Below are 21,575 nucleotides of genomic sequence, written 5' to 3'. Positions count from 1 at the left end.
CCTGAAAGTCAAAGGTCAGTGTCCCTGACAGTGGAAGAAGGACCTAACAGAGACTAAAAGACTAGGCTTATGAATGGAAGTTCCTAAGTCTGCTTTGTGCAGGTGATCCATTGTGGTGGTTCATATTTAGCCCCAAATGTCCCTTCAATTTCACCTGTTCTGCTACAAGCATATAAGTATATGTAAAATGTATGTATTTATCAACTGTCTAGTGAATGTTTCTGGAAATAACTTGGTTGTTGAAAAGTAGAAAGAAAACCTACACTTTCTTAAATTTGGCATTTAAAATTACTGTTCAGTTAAGTACACAGATATGCACATGAAACTCCAGTGGTAATAGTTATTTCATACATAAGCAGATGTTTCTTTGACTGAATTTGTCCCTATGCATACTGCTTTTCCTAATCTGTACTCATCCCTCCAATTCTAATTTCATAACTTACTTATTTCTGGTGAGGAGGATCCAGAGGAGCTTCTCAGAACAGACTTCAGGCATAGATTCTTCCAAGGGCTGATATATATTGATATGTACCTCTCAATGGAATTGGCTGTTCTTACTCAGTGTTTTGTAATCTAGACCAATTTCTTAAATTCTGATTGCTCACACCATCCCTTTTCAACTACACAGTGAATGTCAGGTACAAAAATGACAGGTCTCCTTATTTTAATTGGCAGCTGCAAAGGTGTATAGGTTTGTTGACCATCGTGAAACTGATACTCTTATTGTGATGTTTACTGATTCACGTGTCATGGTTTGCCACTTTTCCTACCCTACTTCTTCTAATAATTCTTTATACATGAAATTAGTCTTACTTTGCACAGTTCATCTCTACTTATTCAGTATGAAAGTCACAGAAGCACGGAGATTGCTATCTGCAAATAAGTTGTGGATCTTTGTAAGAAAAAAGGTGGATTGGCATCTGTGTTGTTTCATTCTCTTTTTTCATGCCCAGTTTTGTTCAAGGGACTTTATTTGCTGCTGGTTTTCTGGATGTAAGGCTACTCTATCTTTGTACTTTGTTCTGCTCCCTTTCTTTCAGTATGTTAGTATGTATTTTACATATTATTTGTCTCTGTATTTTGAATCTCCTTTTCTAGGAAGTTGACTACTAAATAACCAATTTGTAACATTTATAGGAGCTTCTCTTTGACTTCTCTTAACATGGTGGTTTTGCTTCAGCTGTCATTTGCTGCCTGACTGTATAGTGTATTTCTGTAACAGGTAGAAAAAAGAGGCACACTCCAAAGGGAAGATGGCATTGTCTTTATTCTACTATATACATAAAACTAGTAGTTTAACAGTCCAAGACTGAGCACTGAACTCACATTCCCTATTGTTTGCTATCCGTAGCAGGCTGCAAAGCAGCAGAGATTGCAATTTAACAAACTAAGAGTAAAAGAAGGACAGTGCCTTCTAATGGAAAAGCAGAGAACAAAGGAAGAGAAGTGTCACAATAACCCAGTGAATTAAATTGAAAGAGTAGGTGGACTTCATCTTAGTCTTCTGATACATGAAGGATGTAAAATAAAATGCCACTGATGTGAATTGCAGAAGTCTCATGTCATTTTGAGCACAGATTCCAGAGGTTTTCTGGAACTGAAAGAAGTTAAAAATAACAGCAGTAAAAGTGGAAGGGATGTGACTTGATATGTATATGAAAGGAGTAATGATTTCACATTTTTGCCTTTTAACCTAACTTGATGCAGGGATGAAAGCCACAGCCTACCTGACTTGGTTTATAGTTAGTAATGCAGAGCACTATTTTCCAGAAGGAAAGGTTGACCAGTGGTTTTGCATATTTTTGTAGCAGTAGTAGCTGCTCACAGAACATTCATCTCATGTCATGTGGTTTTCATTTATGGGAACATTCAGAGGCCTGAACTGTGCAACAGGATAGATAATAATTCTGCAATCAAAATTGACTTCACCCTCTTGCCTTTTGCCATGAGTAGTAGTATCTTTCATGCCAGAGCTTATTTTGTGGGAGATGATAGTCTAACATACAATAACAGCCCATTTTATCCTTTCATGTCTGCCCTCACCCTTTCAGTAAAATAAACCATTGGCAGAAAATTGATGTGACTGAAGCATTGCCCAATAGAAAAAAAGTGATGAGAGTTACAAAAATGCTACTAAGTCAGTGGGAGCTGGGTCAGCCTTGGGACAAAATAGGTAGTCTTGCTATTGAAAAGATGCCTAACATGGTATATAACAAAAGAAACATTGTAATGTGGCAAAAGTAACGCTGTACACTTCATACTAATTACATGAGGGTGACTGATGATTCATTATTTTGTTGAGCATTTGAATTTGTTTTCTACTTTGCATGCGAACTTTGCCCTTTCTGAAATTATAACCTATTTGAAACATGGTTAAACTACAAGTACTGCAAAGGGAGAGGGAAATCATTCATTTCTGGGCTGATGACTATAACTGTGTTTTCATGCCCAAAAATAAAGCAGAATTGTTTGCTTTTCACATTGTGTGTAAATAGATAAGAACTTTTATAATCTGTCTCTGCAAAACTCACAGTTGGGTTTTTAAGGCAGCCTGGAATCTTACTAGTCTCTGGTAGCTAGTGAGGGAGGACAGATGATAATGGGCACCTGACTCCATTAAAACACCTTTAAAAATTTCAGCATTGTGGTTCAAACTGAGTTTATAAAACAAAGCAAGATTCCTGTGTAGATGCATTTACAGTTTCACATTCTTTGTGGATAGCAGAGAAAAAAATCTTACCTGAATAGTACAGTGCCCCTGCTCTGTAAGTATCACTTCCTTACAGACTCGTACTAATTACAGTACACTCTTGTTCTTGCACTTTCCCTTCTGAATAGTTGGCTGCAAGTGATCCCATATCTGCATTAAAAAGTCCAATGCTACTGTGCTTAATTACCAATTATTTTTTCTCTTTTTTTTAATTAACAAATACTGTCAAAATGTACACCATGTGTAGTGTGGAAGTAACTTATTTTACAATTAGTGAAATTATCCCACATTTACTGTGACATTGTCTTGGTTTAGTGGTCAAAGCAAACAAAAAGACAGAGAATTGCTCTCTATACCCAACTCCATCGTCCCAAGGGAAGATAAAAGGGGAATAAGGAAAAGAAACTTAAAGACTGTAAATTATAGCTGGAACAGGTTTACTGAAACAAGAGCAGTAACATATGGGATGCAGAGCAGACACATACAATTACATACAAATATATACAAAACCAATCTCAGTGATAACAGACATATGTGGCTGAGGGTTTTGTGTGACAGCACTGACTTGGGTGAGGAGTCCAGGGTTCTAAACAGTACCTGACAGAGTTGGATTCTGCAGAGCCTCTCTCCAAGACTTCTGACCACAGCAGCAGCAAGGAAGAAGGACGTAAGGGAAAAAAGGGGCTGGGCTTCCTGTCCTCCTGGCTTTTGTAGAGTAAGGCAGGAAATGGAAGGGAATACTGACTTATTTCTGTTCTGCCCCTCTCAGATCCCTCACAGTCTTAAAGACCCTGTCTGTAGGGTATTGGTACCAAAAATTAGCCTGGCCCACTCAGACCATAATAGATATCCTTTCTTTAAGTTAATAGAGTTCAGGAAAAGTATTACTTCCTCATAAAATTTTAACTAATGCAAAAGTAGAAACTGTGGTTTATGTATTTTAGTCAATACGAGGTGCCAGTTATCCAGCCACTGTCAACACATTTATACGTGTCTATTTGCATTTAATCTTTTCAGATATTTGAAGCTTTTTGTTTGAGACAGAAATGTGCTTTAAAATATACAGCTATGACTGACCTCTCCGTAACTTTGTATTTTTGGTCTGCCTTCTCTTTGCAGTAAAGGGATACCTTCGAGTTCAACATTCACTTTAGAAGACAGTGCCATCTATTTGACTTCAGAACAGAGCACAATGGAAATGGAAAATGATAATGCTTCAGTTTTGGATGTCTACTTAGTAAGTTGTCAGGCTCTTTCTGATGGGCTTTTTTACCCCTGTAATTCCTTAGGCTCAGTGACTAAAGCTTGTACTTAACTTCAGATCCAGAGTTCATTATCATTCTTACATAATACATATGCTTAAGTACCTTGCCAAAGCAAATCCTTCAAGAAACTGTACGTCTATTAACTATTGTGTTAACAGTTAAGTATGCCAAAATGCCTTCCAGTTTTTCTCTAACAGTAGGGAGTTCTTGTTTTCCATAACAGGGAAAAAAAAAAAAGTCCTTCCTTTTCATGTTGAATACTACACAATGCAGAAATATTATTTTTTTTCAGAGAGGGAGTTCTGTGTTTACATAGGTGATTTTGAAGCCAGTAAAGTAGAGATCAAGGTGAAGTACATCAACTGCTCCCATTTTTCCTCGGAAAGGTTATCCAGTTGTGATGGCTGGAATATGATTTTAAATGTATCTTTTCCTTACTGTTCTGCTTCCTAGTGAACACTTTACCTGACTGCAGAAGTATAAGTTGAAGTCTACATCTTTGGTTATCTTCATATTACCTTTGTTTTAAAGATTCTGTTGGTCTCTACAGCTCACATTCCACAGATGTAAGGCAGTAGGCACCCGGCTCCAGATCCAATTAAGTGAAGTTTTGTGACTAACTCTTTTAGGCTGTTTTGAAAATGAAAATCTCAGTATAAGTATAGGAGGGAAGTGTGTTAAGCTTGGCTTCTTTCCCCAAGGTTTGTTTTCATAAAGCACAAATTAAACAATTCTTATAGTATCCTAGTAATATTTCCCTTCTATTTTAATAAATAAATGTCTGTGACTTCTGTGGCAAAAAATTTTACTAGAGAGGAAAGGTGAAGAAGGAAAGTCTAATAAATGTTTCACACAGGCATGGTTGTTTCCTTTTTAGCCTAAAAGCAGGCTTCATTATTTATTTTTCCTATCCCTAGAGTTTCCTGATTTTTGTCTTAAGATCGAGAATATCATAGAATCATAGAACAGCCCAGATTTGAAGGAACTGCAACAGATCATCTGGTCTATTCATTCAGCTGGAAAGGGAAGCACACTTGGAGTTGTTATCTATCCTGCCTCCACTGAAACAAGACAGTACCAAGTAGCAATGGCCAATTAGATGTAGAATTGTCTCAGTTAACTGTGTCCTCAAGTAGTCCATTAAATCAGCCTATTCCTGCAGGACTTGTGTTAATGTTTCTTGTTGCTGATCTGATATTTACATGAATTGTCTTTGAAGAGAGACTCACATCCTAAAATGTTATGGGAAATGGACAAATGAGTAATCACATGCACCTAGCCTTGCTAGCAAATTGGATGACTTAGTGAATTGTGCTTTAAACCAACAAACTTGGAGGGTAGCATCTAGAGCTGTGTGACACCTGCATATTTCTAAGAGTGGATGAGCATAGTGGGGAATGCTTCCCAGCCCTTTAGAAAGGCAGGAACCTTAAGTCCAGTCACCTCAGGTGCATATATACCAGCACACACAGTCTGGGCAGCAAAGAGGAAGAACTGTAGCTCCATGGCCTGTCAGAGAGTTACAATCTGTTAGGAAGCACAGAAACTTTGTGGGAAGACTCAGATCACTGGAAGACCACAATGGATGGCTAAAAACACTTTTGGAAAGATAGAAAAAGAGGAAGAGGAGGTCGGTTCATACTTCATTAAAAAAGAGAAATTTGAGTGTATGGAGGTTAAGATACGGATACTGCAAAATTTCGGTTGAATACCTTTGGAAAGAGACAAGGTGGTTCATCACCAAGGATGATCTTATGTTAACTATCTGTTACTGACCTTCCAACCAAATGATGAGGCTGGCAAAACCTTTTTGGCTGCTCAAGGAAGTCTTGGGCCAACAGAACAAGATCCTAATGGCTTACTCGGATTATGTAAATTTTTGCTGGGAATAAAACACAGCAGCACACAAGTTGTCCATAAGATTCCTGGAATGCATGAGAGCTGCTTCCTGCTACAGGTGCTGGACATTCTAACAAGGGTAAGTACAATGCTGTATTTACTGCTCACAAACTGAAAAGACGTACTTGACAACATAACTACCAGTGATAGCGTTGGATACAGCACTCACAACATTGTGGAGTTTTAAGATCCTGCTAAGAACGCTGAAGACCACCAGCAGGATAAAGACCCTGGGTTTTAGAAAAGGCCACTTTGATATGTTCAGAGCCCAGATTTAAGAGATTCCATGGGAAGCATACATGGAGGGCAAAGGAGCTTGTGAGAGGCAGGAACCTCCTGGAAATATAAGAAAAATCCATTGCCTACAAAGGAAAAGGAAGAAGGCAATGAGCTTTTGAGTGTGGTTAAAAGGAAAAAAAAAAAGGCAGCATAGCAGCTGTGAAAGGCAGCCAAATACCCACTGAGGACTACAAGAACCTTGCTAGGGCATGCAGAGATGCATGCAGAAAGCTTAAGGCTCAGCTAGAACTAAAATTGTCCCGAGATGTCAAGAAGAAAGGCTTCTTCAGATACGTGAGCAGTTAGCAGAAATGCAGGGAAGACATTGGCCTCTTAGGGCAGTGAAACGAGTTACTAATAATACTGACAAGGCAGAAGTTCTTGATACTTTCCTTGCTTCTGTTTTTATCAGCGGAGCTGGACCCCATATCAATGGATGAAGTAGCTATGATAATGCATGTGTTGACCCACCAGCAGGGGCCCTCTGCAAGGGCTCAGCCCACATAACTTGATGAGCCTGGAGGGAATCCACCCTCAGGTGTTAACAGAAGTGACTGCCATTGTTGCAAGGCCACTGCCTATAATCTCTGAAAGTCATGGAGATCAGGGGGCATGTCTGATGACTGGAGGAGGGTAAATATCATATCTTATCTGCAAGAATGGCCTAAAAGTGGACCCAAGAAACTACACACCCCTTAGCCTTACTTCTGTTCCTGGAAAAGTGGTCCAAGAAGCTCTCTGAGAAACTATTACAAACCAAATGAAGCAGGTGATTGGGAAAATCCAGCATGGATTTACCAAAGGCAAATGATGCCAGAGTAACCTTCTACAGCAAAATAACATCTTCTATCAGCATAGAGAGAGTAGTAGATCTTTCATACCTGGACTTCAGCGAAGCCTTCTCCTGGACAAACTATCAAGATGCAGATTAGATGGGTGGTCTGCAAGATGGGCAGAAAATTGTCACAGCCACCACACTTGGAGGATGCTGATCAATGTTTTTTACTCAGGCTGGCAGCCTGTCACAAGCAGGGTTCCTCAGGGATCAATACCAGGCCCCATACCATTCAGCATCTTCATAAATAATGCAGACAATGGGACTGAAAGCACCCTCCCCAAGTCTGCTGATGGCATTAAACTGGGTGGTGAGGTGGACACATCAGCCATCTTCCAGACCCACCTGGACAAGCTGGAAGAGTGGGCTGGCAAGGACTGGGTGAAGTTTAACAAAGAGAAGTGTGAAGTCCTGCATCTGGGATGACATAACCAACAGCCATGATCTGTGTGCAGGCCATGATCTGTGTGGCTGGGGAGCAGTCTTGCTGATAGGGATCTGTGGGTCCTGGTGAACAAGCTGAACATGTGTCAGACACTATGGCAACCAATGCAAATTGAATCCTGAGGTGCATCTGTAGGAGCACAATTAGCAGAGATAAGAGACTTGATCATCTGGCTTTACTCAGCACTTGTTGGACCACAGCTGGAGTACTGGGTTCAGTTCTAGTGTCTAGTTCAAAAACAGACATAGACAGACTGGAGAAGGTCTAAAGGTGGGGCATGAAGATGATCAAAGGGCTGAAGAACCTGTCCTATGAGGAAAGGCTGAAACAATTATGTTTTCAGCCTGTAGAAGAGAAGCTTCAAGAGGAACATTATCACCATTTTCCAGTACTTAAAGACTGACTACAAAGAGGCTCTCTCTTCACAAGGAGTGACAGGTAGGAGTTGCATTGGGAGAGGTTTCATCTTTGTATAAGAAATATTTTTTTGTATAAGAAATATTTTTACAGAGAGAACAATCAATCACTGGAACAACCTCTCCAGGAGCATGGTGGAGTCCCCATCACTGGAGGTTTCAAGATGCAATCAGATGGTGTGCTAGATATTCTCATCCGGGCTCCCTTCCCCACAAAGGCTGGACCAGATGATCTTTCAATGTCTCTTCCAACCTGGGCTTTTCTGTGATTGTCTTGGCCACGCTTAACAGAAAAAACACTTCTTGTTGAAAATGTGGTTTGTAATAGAGCAATCTATTTATCAGTAGCACTGCTCAGCACTGTGAATTGCTTTTTTTAGAGTTTGACGTCTGTAAGTGGGTGGCGGAATGCTATGAAAATCTAGTGACAGGCATAGGTAATATACCTTCTGTAAAGGTGTCCTTCCGAGTTTTAGGTGTGATGATGATCCTTTAGTTAGTTTTTGCCTTGTAAAACATGCATTACTACTAAGTCTGGGAAACTGCAGTAAGTATATGTGTATTCCACTAATCAGTATCAACAGAAAAATAAATAGAATCCAGCTTTTCCCCTAAACAAAGGTCTGGAAGAATAAATAGGTTTGAAGTGGAGAGAATCATAGATGCTTTTTTGTCTTAGCAGCACCCTTTCTCTGCACACTGTAAAATCCATATGCAAAATTCAATAATCAAGACAAAGTAGTGGCACATAGATCCAGCATCTAGGTATGCAACAACTGACAGCTTCAAGGAGGTTGGATACTGTGGCTAAGCACATTACTTTTGAAGTTGCAAACTCATCTTGAGAAATTACTTATCCCTGCCTTCTTGGTCTTGTTCCACACACTGTTCTGATGCCTCCTTAACAGTTTTGAGATTATTGTGGAAGTGAGCAGTAACTTAATCACATGTACCCGTGTACATATCCTGAGGTGTTTGTGGAAGGAAGAGGAATAAGATACAGTTTTATCCACTAACCTTTTAGTTACAGTGCCCACCTCCTTCCCCCCCATATCCTTCTGGACTCTCTGAAACAGTTGGCTTCTGGTTGGGTAAGTCACATACTGAAGGATCAGGATGTGTGTTACTAGTTTGATTCACTGCCAAAAGCAGTTTTACTTTTATGGGAGGATGATTAAATGTAAGCTAGAAGATCCATAGTGTTGAGAACACTAGAAACAGGTCAATAATTTCTAATGTAGGTCTCAAAAATAAGTCAAATAAATTATGTTTGCATTAGCTGATTTAAGCCTTAATTGAAAATGTTAAAAAGTACGTTTTCACCTTTTAAAAGCATGAGGAGAAAATGTAGCTTTAAATGGCATTCCCAGACTTTCCTTTAATCCCATAGTTAATAATCCTTGTGTGTGTTCCTACTGCAAGGCAAGCTGCTCTAGTCTTACATGCTAGATATTATAATGAAAAATATCTTCACTTGCTTAATTTCAGTCACCCCACTTTATATGCGTTTGCCTCCTACTTTGAAATACCAAACTTCTTGGACAATTTTTAGTCTTATAGTAAATTCAAGTGTTATGACTTTTTGATCCATTAATGGGAAAAAAAAAACCAAGAAAAGAAAAAAAAAAAACAAACACCCAAACAAATAAAACATACTGTAGTAAAATGACATTGTGTTAACTGAATATAAAACACAGCTTTAAAATGGAATTTGGCTGAACAGTTTTGTGCAAAAATTCACAAGTGAGCTGGGTTGGGGTGGAGATTGTAAAAAAAAACAAAACAAAAACAACCCCAAACAAACAAAACAACAAACTAAAATTAATTCTTGTTACAGGTAAGAGCATTGGTTTTGGGGTGTTACATTAAGGCAACACCCTGCAGACTCACATTGTGCAGCTGATGTCAGAATTGAGCATTTACCTGGTAACAGTAAGATTTTTTTGTTCCAGGACACAGGTACAGAGACATATTGACTTGGTTGGCATACTGAAGGGCTGATGTGGGCCCACAGTTCCTCAGTATTGAAAAAAGACCAGTTTCATCAAACCAGCATTTTATGCACCTTGCAGCTCTAAGCAGCACTGTTAGAAACAACCTCAAATCCAAGTTTACTTGAAAGTGTCATTGGTTTATTTTCTCTTAAATCTTTTAACCCAAATAATAGCTTAAGGAATATATCTTTTATTAATAAAATGACTAACTATGATCTGCACTGAGCAGTAAGTATAAGCCAATCTAAATTATTTCCAAATATTCTAGTACCATACAGTGGGAAACAACTACTGAATATTCTATTTTAAAAATGTACTTGTTAAATAAAGATTGCAGAAAGATAGAAGCAGGTACATAAAACAGTTGGGAATTTGAAATTTTCTCTGCAGAGAATTAAAACATTGAAAGGTTATTCCTTTTATGAATATGTAATACAGTGATAGATCAGATACTTAGAAGCAAAAGATGCTGTCTGAGATAAACAAGTGTCCTGTATATAAGCCAGTAACAGAGAAGGTAACACTCTTCTTTGTGACACTTTGATGTAGAAATACACACAGAAAAAAAACCAACAGAGAAAAAGTATGTTTCCTTTTGCTACTGGAAATAAACTTAATCTCCTTTTAAAATTCCCCTAAAGCCCTATTTATTGGTGTCAGCACAGCCAGCATCAGCTGATATATAAGCAGAAAAGCATTGAATGTCAGCAAACACTGTTGAGCACAAAAGTTTACTGTGTTCAGTGGAATTTGATTGGTAGGAAATACAAGCCAAATCATGCAAAAGTTTCTTAAGAAGAACCAGCAGCTGTAACCGATCCTGAAGACTTTAGTCCAGTGTTGCTAAGACCTGGCATATGGAGGTCCTAAAAAGTGTTAAATTCTCTTAGAAATTAACACCTTAAAGACACCTTGTTGCTTCTGTTTTGCAGTGAAGTCTTAAATTCTTTGAGCAACAAGTGCAATTATGAACTTCTCAGACTACCCCTGAAATTGCTTACAAAGGCAGTTCACATACTGTTTTGAAAGACTACAGTATCAGTACAATCAGAGTAGTAAAACTTAAGAATTACTTTGTTTCACTGCAGGTAGGTTTGATTTCCTTTACACTTCAGTAGAACAAGAACATGCACTTCAATGGTACAGCAACAAACTTTGAAGCTTGCTACTTTGTAATGCTCTGCATCTTAAGGCATTTGGTGGTAAATATAAGATTAAAATAAACAAATACATGCCCTGCCTTCAGGATTTAGTTAATGAACTCTTTAGCTTGAAGAATACTTCTGTATATTAACTATAATGGAAGATTCTTAGTACAGAAATTGTTACATGGAAATACAGCATTTCCTGCTGTTTTTCAAGGAAGGACTCACAAAATTTCCACGTAGTTTAGAACTCACTACCACTGAATATATGGTTTCAAAGGATTGTTAAGGGCTTCAGTAAAATAGGAGAATGGAAAAACTGTAGCGATGAATGCAGCCCAGAAAGCCAACCATATCCTGAGCTGCATGAAAAGAAGCATAGCCAGCAAGTGATTCTCCTCCTCTATTCTGCTCTTACAAGACCTCACCTGGAGTACTGTGTCCAGTTCCGGAACACTCAGCATAAGAAAGATGTGGAGCTGTTGGAGCAAGTCCAGAGGAGGGCCATGAAGATGAGCAGAGGGCTGGAGCACCTCTCCTATGAAGACAGGCTGAGAGGGTTGGAGTTGTGCAGTCTGGAGTGAGAGAAGGCTCTGGGGAGACCTTATAGCACCTGCCAGTACCTGAAGGGGCTACAGGAAAGCTGGGCTTGTAGCAAGAGGATAAGGGGTAATGGATTAAAACTGGAAGAGAGGAGATTAGATATTGGGAAGAAAATTTTCACTTAAGAGGCACAGGTTGCCCAGGGAGGTTGTGGCTGCCCCCTCCCTGGAAATGTTCAAGAACAGATTGGATGGAACTTTGAGTAACCTGGTCTAGTGGGAGGTGTCCCTGCCTATGCAGAGAGGTTGAAACTAGATGATCTCTAAGGTCCCTTCCATTCTATGATTCTATGAACAAGCCCAGCATATTTAGAGCGTGGTTAGTGTGGCTATGATTTGTGTCAGATGAACTATATAGATAATGTTACTACATTTAGAATTATGTTGTGGTTTATGTTCAAATGCCAATTTTATTATAGGATTTCAACGGCTGGAAATTAATTTTGTATTTCAAAGCTTCTGTAGATGCATAGATAAGCAGATTTGCAAATACTGATCTATCCAATGCCTGTTTAGAAACTGTCAAAACTGACTCTTATTACTCTTCAGTGCTCTTCCTCATTTATTCTGTTCTCACTCCCAGAGTTCTGTCTCTTTGAGCATTTCTTAGCTCATATTCAAACCCTTTCAGCTGTCAGGTTACTCTATAACTGTTCATCTTCTCAATTACTTTCTCTTGAAAGTATTCCCTGCCTTACAGCTATTTTCAGTTTAGCACCCTAAACTCTCTTGTCTAGTATAAACTTTTCTTTTTTTTTTTTTTCAGAGAAGAAAATTCCTCCTGGCTTGAATGAAGCTAGGTTGAATGAAGTGTCCCTATCAGATACAGCTTTGGCTAGGGGGTTGTGCTTCCACCATAGCTCCTTGGTGAAGCGTTTGTTTTTCATTGAGAAATATTTTGCTTCTTGGTCTTTCATAACATTTTATTCAATTCTAATAATTTTGTAGTTATTTTCAGGGTGCAGCTGAAATTAAGGCAGTTTCTAGACAGGATCCATGTAATAAAAAGATAAAAAGTGCACAGTAACACTATGCCACAGACCTCTAATTATGATACATGACTGTTTTTCTAGAGGCTTCAGTTTCTCTGCCTCACCATTTCCTGTGGAGATACTGATGGAAAAACATGGCAGATTGGACATTAGTTCTGGGACTGTACGAAGGGAATCCAGGCCTCCTCACTTACATCCTTTCTTTCCCCTGAGAGCAGAATGGTCCTTAAAATGTGATGTATGCATACTGGGAACCAATCAAACACTCTCTTCTTAAAATAGAATCCTGTTTAATTAAGGCTAAAGAAGCAAACCTACTTGTTTTATGCAGTGAAGTAACTATTCAGTTCCCCTGTTATCTAACTTACCCCAGTATCCATCCATGCACACTCTTAAAAAGGAGATGAAAAAGAGACCTGTGTCTCTCATAGAACTGAAACGTGGTGTGAGGTGAAACAACAACCATGCACTTAAAAATATTTTGGCAGAAGTGTCCTTGCAAAAGCAACATTATGTAGGAAGCAGCATAGCAGCAATGTTTCAGTCACCCTTTCATGAAAATCAGACACAGGAATTACATGCTTGATTAGATTAAAAAGGTACCATATCAGATTACAAGTAAGAGATTACCTAAGTAAACCAAGTGCTGAAGTGCCTGCACGTATTGTCACTAATATACATGTTCTCATGCCCCAAGGCTTTTAATGCACCATATGAGGGAATCAATCAGATCAAAAACAAATCTACAAAAAGAGAACTGAAGCACAAAGATGCTCCAATACAAAAAGCTTCAAGTGGGCTCAAACATTATAAATCAATTATATAATCTCTGTGTGAGACGTCTCCAACAGTGATTACAGGAATGCATCCTATAGTGTCATTTGTGTATTATTTATCATTTCAGACCAAATTGCTTTGGCTAAACTCAGTCTCTGTGTGGGAAATTATTCTTCTTCTTCCCCACGTAAGTCCAAAGTCTATTCCTCCACTTCTCCACTAATCCCACTCCTGAGAGCCAGTAGCCTCTGTGACAGCGTTGACTCGCACCATTCTGTCACAAAATAATGTGTTCTTACATCTGCAATCAAAGTAACCCTGGAAGTTGTGCAGTGGTTACAGAGTTGCTTATAGTATCATATCCTGTGCCTTGAAATAGATGGAGGTGTTTTGCAGTGCAGTATGCATAGGTCTGGACTGTACTGATTGCAAAGATTAACATCTGAAAATCCTACCTCCCTAAAACAACATTGGTACCCTGAACAGTTGTTTCTGTGACTGACCCATGCAGTTAGCAGTTGCTACAAGTTTCTGTCAGGTCTGTTTTCTCCACCTCTTACACAAATTTTACTGATATTTTTTCCATTGCTGATCCCCCTGAAATGCTTTGGAAGGATCAGAGAAGAGTGAACAAGATAGGTGTAATTACATCACATGATTAGTGGAATAAAGCTTGCATCAACAGTGCTGATAGTCTCCTTAGAGAGTAAAAAGTATCAGTAAGGGCAGACTGACTGAGGTTGTGTTGAGTGACCATTTGGTCTGTCAGAAATGGACCTGCAGTCATTCAGATTTGAGCTTGCAGCCAGAAACTAGATGGTACTAGTAAAATTTTTTACAGTTTTATCTTGCTTCATAAAACAATTTTATTTATCAGCGCTAGCATTTTTTCAACTTTTTTTGCCAAACAGATTCTTAAAAAAAGAATTTCTAAAAAGCCTTGTTAGCCTTGTGGCTTTTTTTTTTTTTTTAATATTACTTTATTTAATTTTACTGACTTGTCTAACTGTCTCACATTACATATTAAGTTACGCTGGGACCTCTAAGTACATAATGCTGCACTCCAGTAGCACGTTCAGGTGCTAATACGGCAGTAGACAGACTTTTCTTGCCAGACCACAGCCATCTAGAGAGAGAGAACAGCCTCTGAAAAGTTAGCACTGTGCTCACTAGCATCCGTGATTATGAACTCTCTAACACTGGTGCACAATGCAGCAAGAGTTTTAAAGGTTACCATAGAACAATATTACAGAATCACAGACTTTTTTTAGTTGGAAGGCACCTTGAAGATCATTGAGTTCCAACTCCCCTGCATGGGCAGGGACACCTCCCACTAGAACAGGCTGCTCAGAGCCCCGTCCAGCCTGCCCTTGAACCTCCAGGGATGGAGCCCCCACAGCATCCCTGAGCAGCCTGTTCCAGCGTCTCACCACCCTTACACTAAAGAATTTCTGCCTGATCTCTAACCTAAATCTCTCTTCTTTCAGCTTAAACCATTACCCCTTGTCCCCTCACTGTAAACCCCTGTAAAAAGAACCTCCCCAGCTTTCCTGTGGGCCCCTTCAGGTACTGGAAAGCCATTATGAGGTTCCCCCAGAGCCTTCTCTTCCTAAAACTGAACAACCCCAACTCCCTCAGCCTGTCCTCGTAAGAGAGGTGCTCCAGCCCTCAGATCATTTTCATGGCCCTTCTCTGGACATGTTCCAACAGGTCCACATCTTTCTTGTGCTGGGGGCACCAGAGCTGGATGCAGTGTTCTAGGTGAAGTCTCACCAGGGCAGAGTAGAGGAGCAGAATCACCTCTCTGGATCTGCTGGCCACACTTCTTTTGATATAATCCAAGATGGAGTTGGCCTTCTGGGCTGCAACGACACATTGGTGTCCAGGTCTAATGATACTGAAATATTGTTCTTAAAGGTTCAAGGTCTTGTGTTAAAAGTCATAATTAAAATATTTATTTACATCTACTGTTTACCTATTTCTAAGAAAAGCTTTTAAAAATGCCTTTGGAGATATTTTTGTTCTTCATAGTAAAGATTAGATTGTTGTTGAACTCTTTAAAGATTGGTTTAATGTTTGTAGTGGAAAGTACATTGTAAAGGTGACCGTAAAAAATCTGTTTAATAAATGGGAACTTATGCCTTTATTATATTTTTAAATGAGGTTTTAGAGTCAGTACACTACAGATGTCTCTGTTTTGGTTTTGTGTCCATCTCCGTGTTGGATACATTAGCTGAGATTCATTCAATATAGTGCAACATTTTGTTGAGCTGTTAGATTATCCTTGGTTTGAGTTGTGGCAATAAGGTGTTCAACAAAGAGCAGATCCTTTTTAACTTGTCTATAACTCCACAGAGATGCTAAAAAGTGATCAACTATTTGTATTATGTGACCTCTCCTTCTCTAGAAGATACTATAGAAACTCTTAGTTCATTAACATTATTGTTTGGGGCTTTTTGGTTGTTTTGTTGGGCTTCGTTGTTGTTGTTGTTTTGGTTTTGTTGTGGGGTTTTTTTTGTGAAATAGAGTAATCGATGTGACATTGACTAGAATATTAGTTGTGCATGAAAGTTTTCAGATAGGCATGATTTTTCAACCAGAGAGGGTATTATGTGGAAGCTAACAGAACTTTTATACATGACATACAAAGACAGCAGTCTTTTCCCTAACACTTTATAGTAAAAAAGGCCTCAGTCAATGCTGCAAGGTGATAAAAGATATGGTGAACTGCTGAGTGCTTGGAGTTTGGACTGCCTTCTCTGATGTCCAGAGTGTTCAGTGTCTTGCAGCAGAAAGTGGTTCTCTCTCATGTAATACAAGTGTACTGCAATTTCTGCAAAACCATAGGGCTTAGCTGCTGTGAAGAAGAGAGACCCAGTGCTTTTGATTAGAGGCAAGGTAAGACAAGAATCACTGCCAAACCATGCTGCAGTGTGTTTAGAGGAAGAAGGATGTGACCTTTTTATAATTCTGTAAGAAAATGAATAAACACCAATCTTGACTTCACATGTAATTTCTTTATTTCCAGTAACGAAGTATACATGAAGAGTAAAACTAAGAAAAGTGACTGGTTAATGAAGAGTACTTTCTGCACTCCTGATTTAAGAAGGAGGAATTTGCTGAGCCTTATAGACAAAGAGTGATAATCAACTGAACTTATTCTAAGAAGTGTGAGGATCTTTGAACTATAGGATTCATGGGCTTGGCAAGAATGATGTGAAACATTCCACACTCTGCTATCATCTGCTGTTGCTTGCTGAACTGTGAAGAACTGTGTGTTTGGGCTGCTTTCTACTGTATTGCCCATCAACTTTTTTGGACTTGAAAGTGGTATTTTCTTATCTCTTTAGTGGTTTCATTTGCATGCATTCTGTAACTATGCACAAGAAAAATCTATTACCTGCTTTACTGATTTAAAAATAAGCACAGTAGTGAATAAAATTTATTTGTTTTGACCTTTCAATTCTAATAACTTAGGTCTACATCAGTGGAAATGGGAATTGATGTCATACAAGGGTTATGACAAACCTCTGCACATACTATATGAAAATGAACCTTTAAAGATACTTTCACTTCTGGTGAAAAGGAGAAAAAAAAATGTTATTTATAACAAGGCCTTATGTTGTGTACATACATTGTCTTTGAAATATTTTTGATTTTAGTTTATTTCTTGTAAAGGAGAAATTATATAATTTATTTAGTAAATACTACTGTAAACTATAGGATTTTTGATGAATAAAATATTTTGTTTTCAAGACTATCACAGCTGTCAACTTGCTTTTGATCTGTACAGGACTTAATGTTTTGGTATTCCTCTACTTTCCTGAGATGGTCTGGAGAGGCATCTCAAGAGGTATGACATGCACCCTGTAACACAGCATCTGTCTTTATCCTCTACCAGCTCTATAATAAAGAGGGGAATCTTGAAATTAAGAGCAGAAAAAGGAAAGGAACATACTTAGCAGGCATTGTTTCATAAAAGCATTTAAGGGTTTTCACTGTGTGCAGTCATTTCAACCTAACTACAGAAACTGTTCTTGTTTCTTTGATTTCCCTAGCAGGAGAGAGATAATCCTGAACACCAGTGACCATCAATCCAAGATTTCATGTTTCAGTGCAGTGGTGTATTTAAAAACTAAGCAGCTGTCACTCCAGAAGTTTATAGAAGTTATTACTAGTAACATTTCTTTAAAGAGTAAGTGCTGCAAACCTGCTGCATTGGCACAACCAGAACTTCAATTCCTAGAATTGCTTTCTACCTCTGAAGAATGTTTCATGTAAGGTTTCAGTGTAGGGTTTTTTAAATTGTGTGTTGTTTGCTTGTTTGTTTGTTTTAATGTAATCCTGTAACCCTGGCACAGAGGATGATATTATTCCTTAATTATGGACAGAACAGAGAAGTAGAAAGGTGGTATTTTCTTAAAGCCTGTGTCTCATGATTACCTTTCTTCCAGGGTTTAAAATTAGATTGCTTAATCTCAGCAAGATAATTCTTCTATAACATTCTTCTTAGAAATACAAAGGACTGATCTGCATGCCCTGTGAGCAAAAACATTTTGTACATCTATGTGTAGTGTATCTTCATGCATAGAATACAGTATATTTAGAACATATCTCCATGCAAAGCAGGTACTTCTGATTAGTCTTCTTTGAGAAAAGCCATGAAATTTCTTAGTTTAAGCACCAGATTAACCTTCATAAAGTACATACATGTCACTTTTTTTCCAATTACCTACTGGACTGTACTGTCTGAATTATTTGGCCCTTGGGCACCCAACATAACTGCAACAGTTCTGTACAAAACCAGAATGTCTAAACTAAACTATTCAGGGACTGAGCCATCTTTGTGTTTAATCCCTTTAACACACAGTCATTTATAAATGAAAAGTCATTGAATAGATGCAAAAGGAAATCCTGTAGATACTACAGAGTCTGTTGGGAGAACCTTCTCCAAAGCATGTGAACTTAGAAACTGGAGGGTTTTTTATTGGTTTTTGGGTATGTTTGTTTGTGGGGGTTTTTTTCTGGATGAGTACATGGTACCACTGAGATGGAAGATGGATTACAGCTAAGTAATATTAATGATCAGCAACTTGGAACCCATTTGTTTTTCTAATGCATTAAATGGCATAAAGCTTCAAACATGAAAGAATACAGGAGTTTGTAAGGATGTGCATGTTTTGTGCCTTAGTATTTTATTTCTTTTCACCTTGCATTTGTATTTTGCATTGGTACACTTTGATGAAAACATTATGACTATTAAACATATCTATAAAGCTGATGAGACAGTGCATATCAAGTAGAAGTAAAACACATGCAGAAGGTATAATCAACTCCCTGGAGTATTAAAGTAACATACTGGTCTATTTCTCCAGGTCTCCACAGATTGAACTCATCACAGGGAGCAAAATTTGAAGAATTAGATCACAGACAAAGGCTATCTGTGTGCAGTGGTATCTGAATACTCTGGCCCTGCAACCTGCCCAGAAGGAAAAAAACACAGGTTGATGCCTGCTTAGGGAAAGGTAGGGAATAACTCCAAGTTTGTGTATCTGACCCAGGGATTTAATCATATGGCATTCAGAGGGCGAGTTTTGCCTCTGGTGGTAGCATGTAACAGTTGTCCTCAGTTTAAAAACAAAACAAAACCAACAAAACAAACAAACAAAAAAAAGAAGCTTCATGTCCTTGTACTAGCATTCAATGTTTTGAAAATACTCACTCCTATCCCAAGATCTGTTTTCTAGTTGACTTTGCTTAGACTTGAAGCAATTTAATTTCACATAGGTCAATGCACTTTTCCCAAACCCTGAGCACTAGACAGTGATAAAAGAGTAATGAGTATTGCACTCCAAATGATCTTCATAGAAGGCACTTGCCAACCTATTTGCAGTGATGAACACATCTGCTTGCAACACAAAAGATACCAGCTTTTTCCAGACTGAAGGTGTGGGGCCTCATCCTGCAGCTATTTTGCATCAGGAAATGCTTTTCATTTATTTAACACCAGCCACAAAGATACTGATACCAAAGTGGTGTGGTATGAACAACATTAACCTAAGGGACAAGGATCAAGATGAAAAATAATAGTAAGTTGTTGTCCAGCCCTTTTTCTGAAATAATGTGAATGATCCTTGCTGGTAGCAGTGTCCTGTAAACTTAACTTGAACATTGTTGACATTTTTTTAAAAGACTCAATATGTGAGATGGCTAATAACTCTATGCTAATTAATTGATTTGTTGTTATCTTAGAAACAAGAGATGAAGATTTTCTACTGAGAGTTATGTATTACCCTGAAAACTCAGAGAACAATCACTGTGGAACTACCTCAATAAAACCAGAAAATAGCAGTTTTTATAGCAGTGGGGAGGTATGTAAACAAGCATCATCTTTACTGGATCAAATGCTACATAAAAGAACAGGCATTCCTCCATTCTTCCAGCTGCTTTCCCCTCTCTCCACTAAGGTATGAAAATGGAATTGTTTGCTTTACTAATTTATTCAGCAGTCTGATAAAAGGTGTTTCTCCCTGTAGGCCTTATCTCAGTATGTAGCTGCCAGAACAACTAGTTTCTGCCAGAAGTGGTGAGAATGTGAGTTGGTCTTCAAGGAACCAGAAAGTAACTTGTACCTGCTTGATGGATAAAAATTTGCCTCACAAAATACAAGAACACAGACCCCTACAGGGTCTGAGGGAGGATACAGGTAACTGAGAAACACACAGTACTGCTGGAAAGAGACAAGAGGCTGTCTAAGCTAGATAAGAGAGAACTGTTAACTACAACAGACATCAAAGCCCAGACTTGAATCATCTGGGCTCTTTCTCCTCATATGGTAGAAAATTATTTCAGCTTAAAGAAAAAAAAAGAAACACCTATAGATTTTGTTGAGGAACGTGACGATTGCAAGATACCAGGTGCCTACTTGAGTGAGACTTTTAGGAATGTAAAAATGCATCACACAGTAATCAGTGGTAAGCTTCTTAATACTTGTGTATGCTTTACATATTGATGATGTTACTTGCAACTGTTGCATCTTGCAGTCCTATCCTGTGGAAGGATCTGAAATTAAATTTGTCTGTGTTCCCACAGAAAATGTTTAGGAAACTTTTTCATCAGAATAAATTATTATCTCCCATCTGGTAAAATTATTTTATATTCTCAGTGTAAGTAACAATAAAAAATGTCTAGCTGAGACTCATGACATCATCACCTATCATGAATAATATATCACCGGTATGTAAATAACTCAGTAGAAACTTAGGCAGTCACATACCTAAGTTCCCTTCCCGTTCTTCACTGCTTTTTTAGGCACATCATCAGAAGCTCTACCAAACGTATGTCAGGTGTAATACATTATGTGCTTTATTTTCACTTTACTGGCTCAGAGTAGCATTTTAACTACAGGAGGCAACAGATCAGATCAGAGTATCTGCTGTCATGGAAAATATTGTCCTAGGATGAGTCCCTGAGCTGATGTTATATCCTGTAAAAATGTACCTTTCTGTGGACTCAGGTATTCACACAGCCAGAATAGCTCCTGGACAAACCAGGGACTGTCATCTCGAATGGTCCACATTAGCTGCTCACGTCAGTGCTGTTACAGTAATTGGAATCTCAACAGCTTTTCTGAGTGAGTTGCAGCTGCTCCGGTTTTGGGGTGTGGATCTGTTGGCCTGTTGTGAAGTTTGAACCCAAGACACTAGCCCTGGTCTTTGTCCCATTGCTCCCTCTATGTACTGCCAGCGTGTCCTACAGGTTTTGTCAAAAACTGTCGAGAAAGCGGGTGTCCCTGTTGCTGCTTAGGTCTGGAAAAGCTGTCGATGCTGCACTTTGAAGATTTGCCAGAGAAGAGGACAAGAACTGTAGAACAGCACAACTACAGCAAGTGGATTTTCACCCTGCAGCTCAGGAAAATACTGCAGTTACAAAGCACTTTCGATTTAAAATATTTATTTATTATTTTTGTAGCTTAGGCTGCCATCAATCAGACTGCAGCCTGGCACCTGCAGGGGCAGGTTGCAGTCGCTGGCCCTTGAAAGGCAGACATCAATAGAAATGTCCTCTGCCCTGCCTGGGCTTTATTTAAGCAGTTACAGGGGGAGGGCGGTGCGGCTTTGTAACTCCTGCCTTTCCGGGGCCCAGCTCCTCATAAACCTTATAAACCCTTACATAATCCTTACAAAGCCGCAGCCCGGCTACCGCGGGGCCCTGGG

General features: G+C 38.8%; 1 protein-coding gene across 1 annotated transcript in view; it reads left to right on the top strand.

The window, feature by feature from the left end:
• PIP5K1B (phosphatidylinositol-4-phosphate 5-kinase, type I, beta) overlaps positions 1-7,414 on the top strand; it is a 59,425-nt gene extending 52,011 nt beyond the window's left edge. Inside the window, exons 12-13 of the mRNA XM_010008490.1 lie at positions 3,830-3,947; positions 7,172-7,414. Of these exons, the coding sequence (XP_010006792.1) occupies positions 3,830-3,947; positions 7,172-7,414 (361 nt within the window). The remainder of the gene's footprint in view (positions 1-3,829; positions 3,948-7,171) is intronic.
• Positions 7,415-21,575: the final 14,161 nt, after the last annotated feature.

Source organism: Chaetura pelagica, unplaced genomic scaffold (genome assembly GCF_000747805.2).
Source record: "Chaetura pelagica isolate M959 unplaced genomic scaffold, ChaPel_1.0 scaffold232, whole genome shotgun sequence".
Taxonomy (NCBI): domain Eukaryota; kingdom Metazoa; phylum Chordata; class Aves; order Apodiformes; family Apodidae; genus Chaetura; species Chaetura pelagica.
The sequence above is the reverse complement of the archived record's forward strand: the minus strand, read 5'-3'. Positions and strand labels throughout refer to the sequence as shown.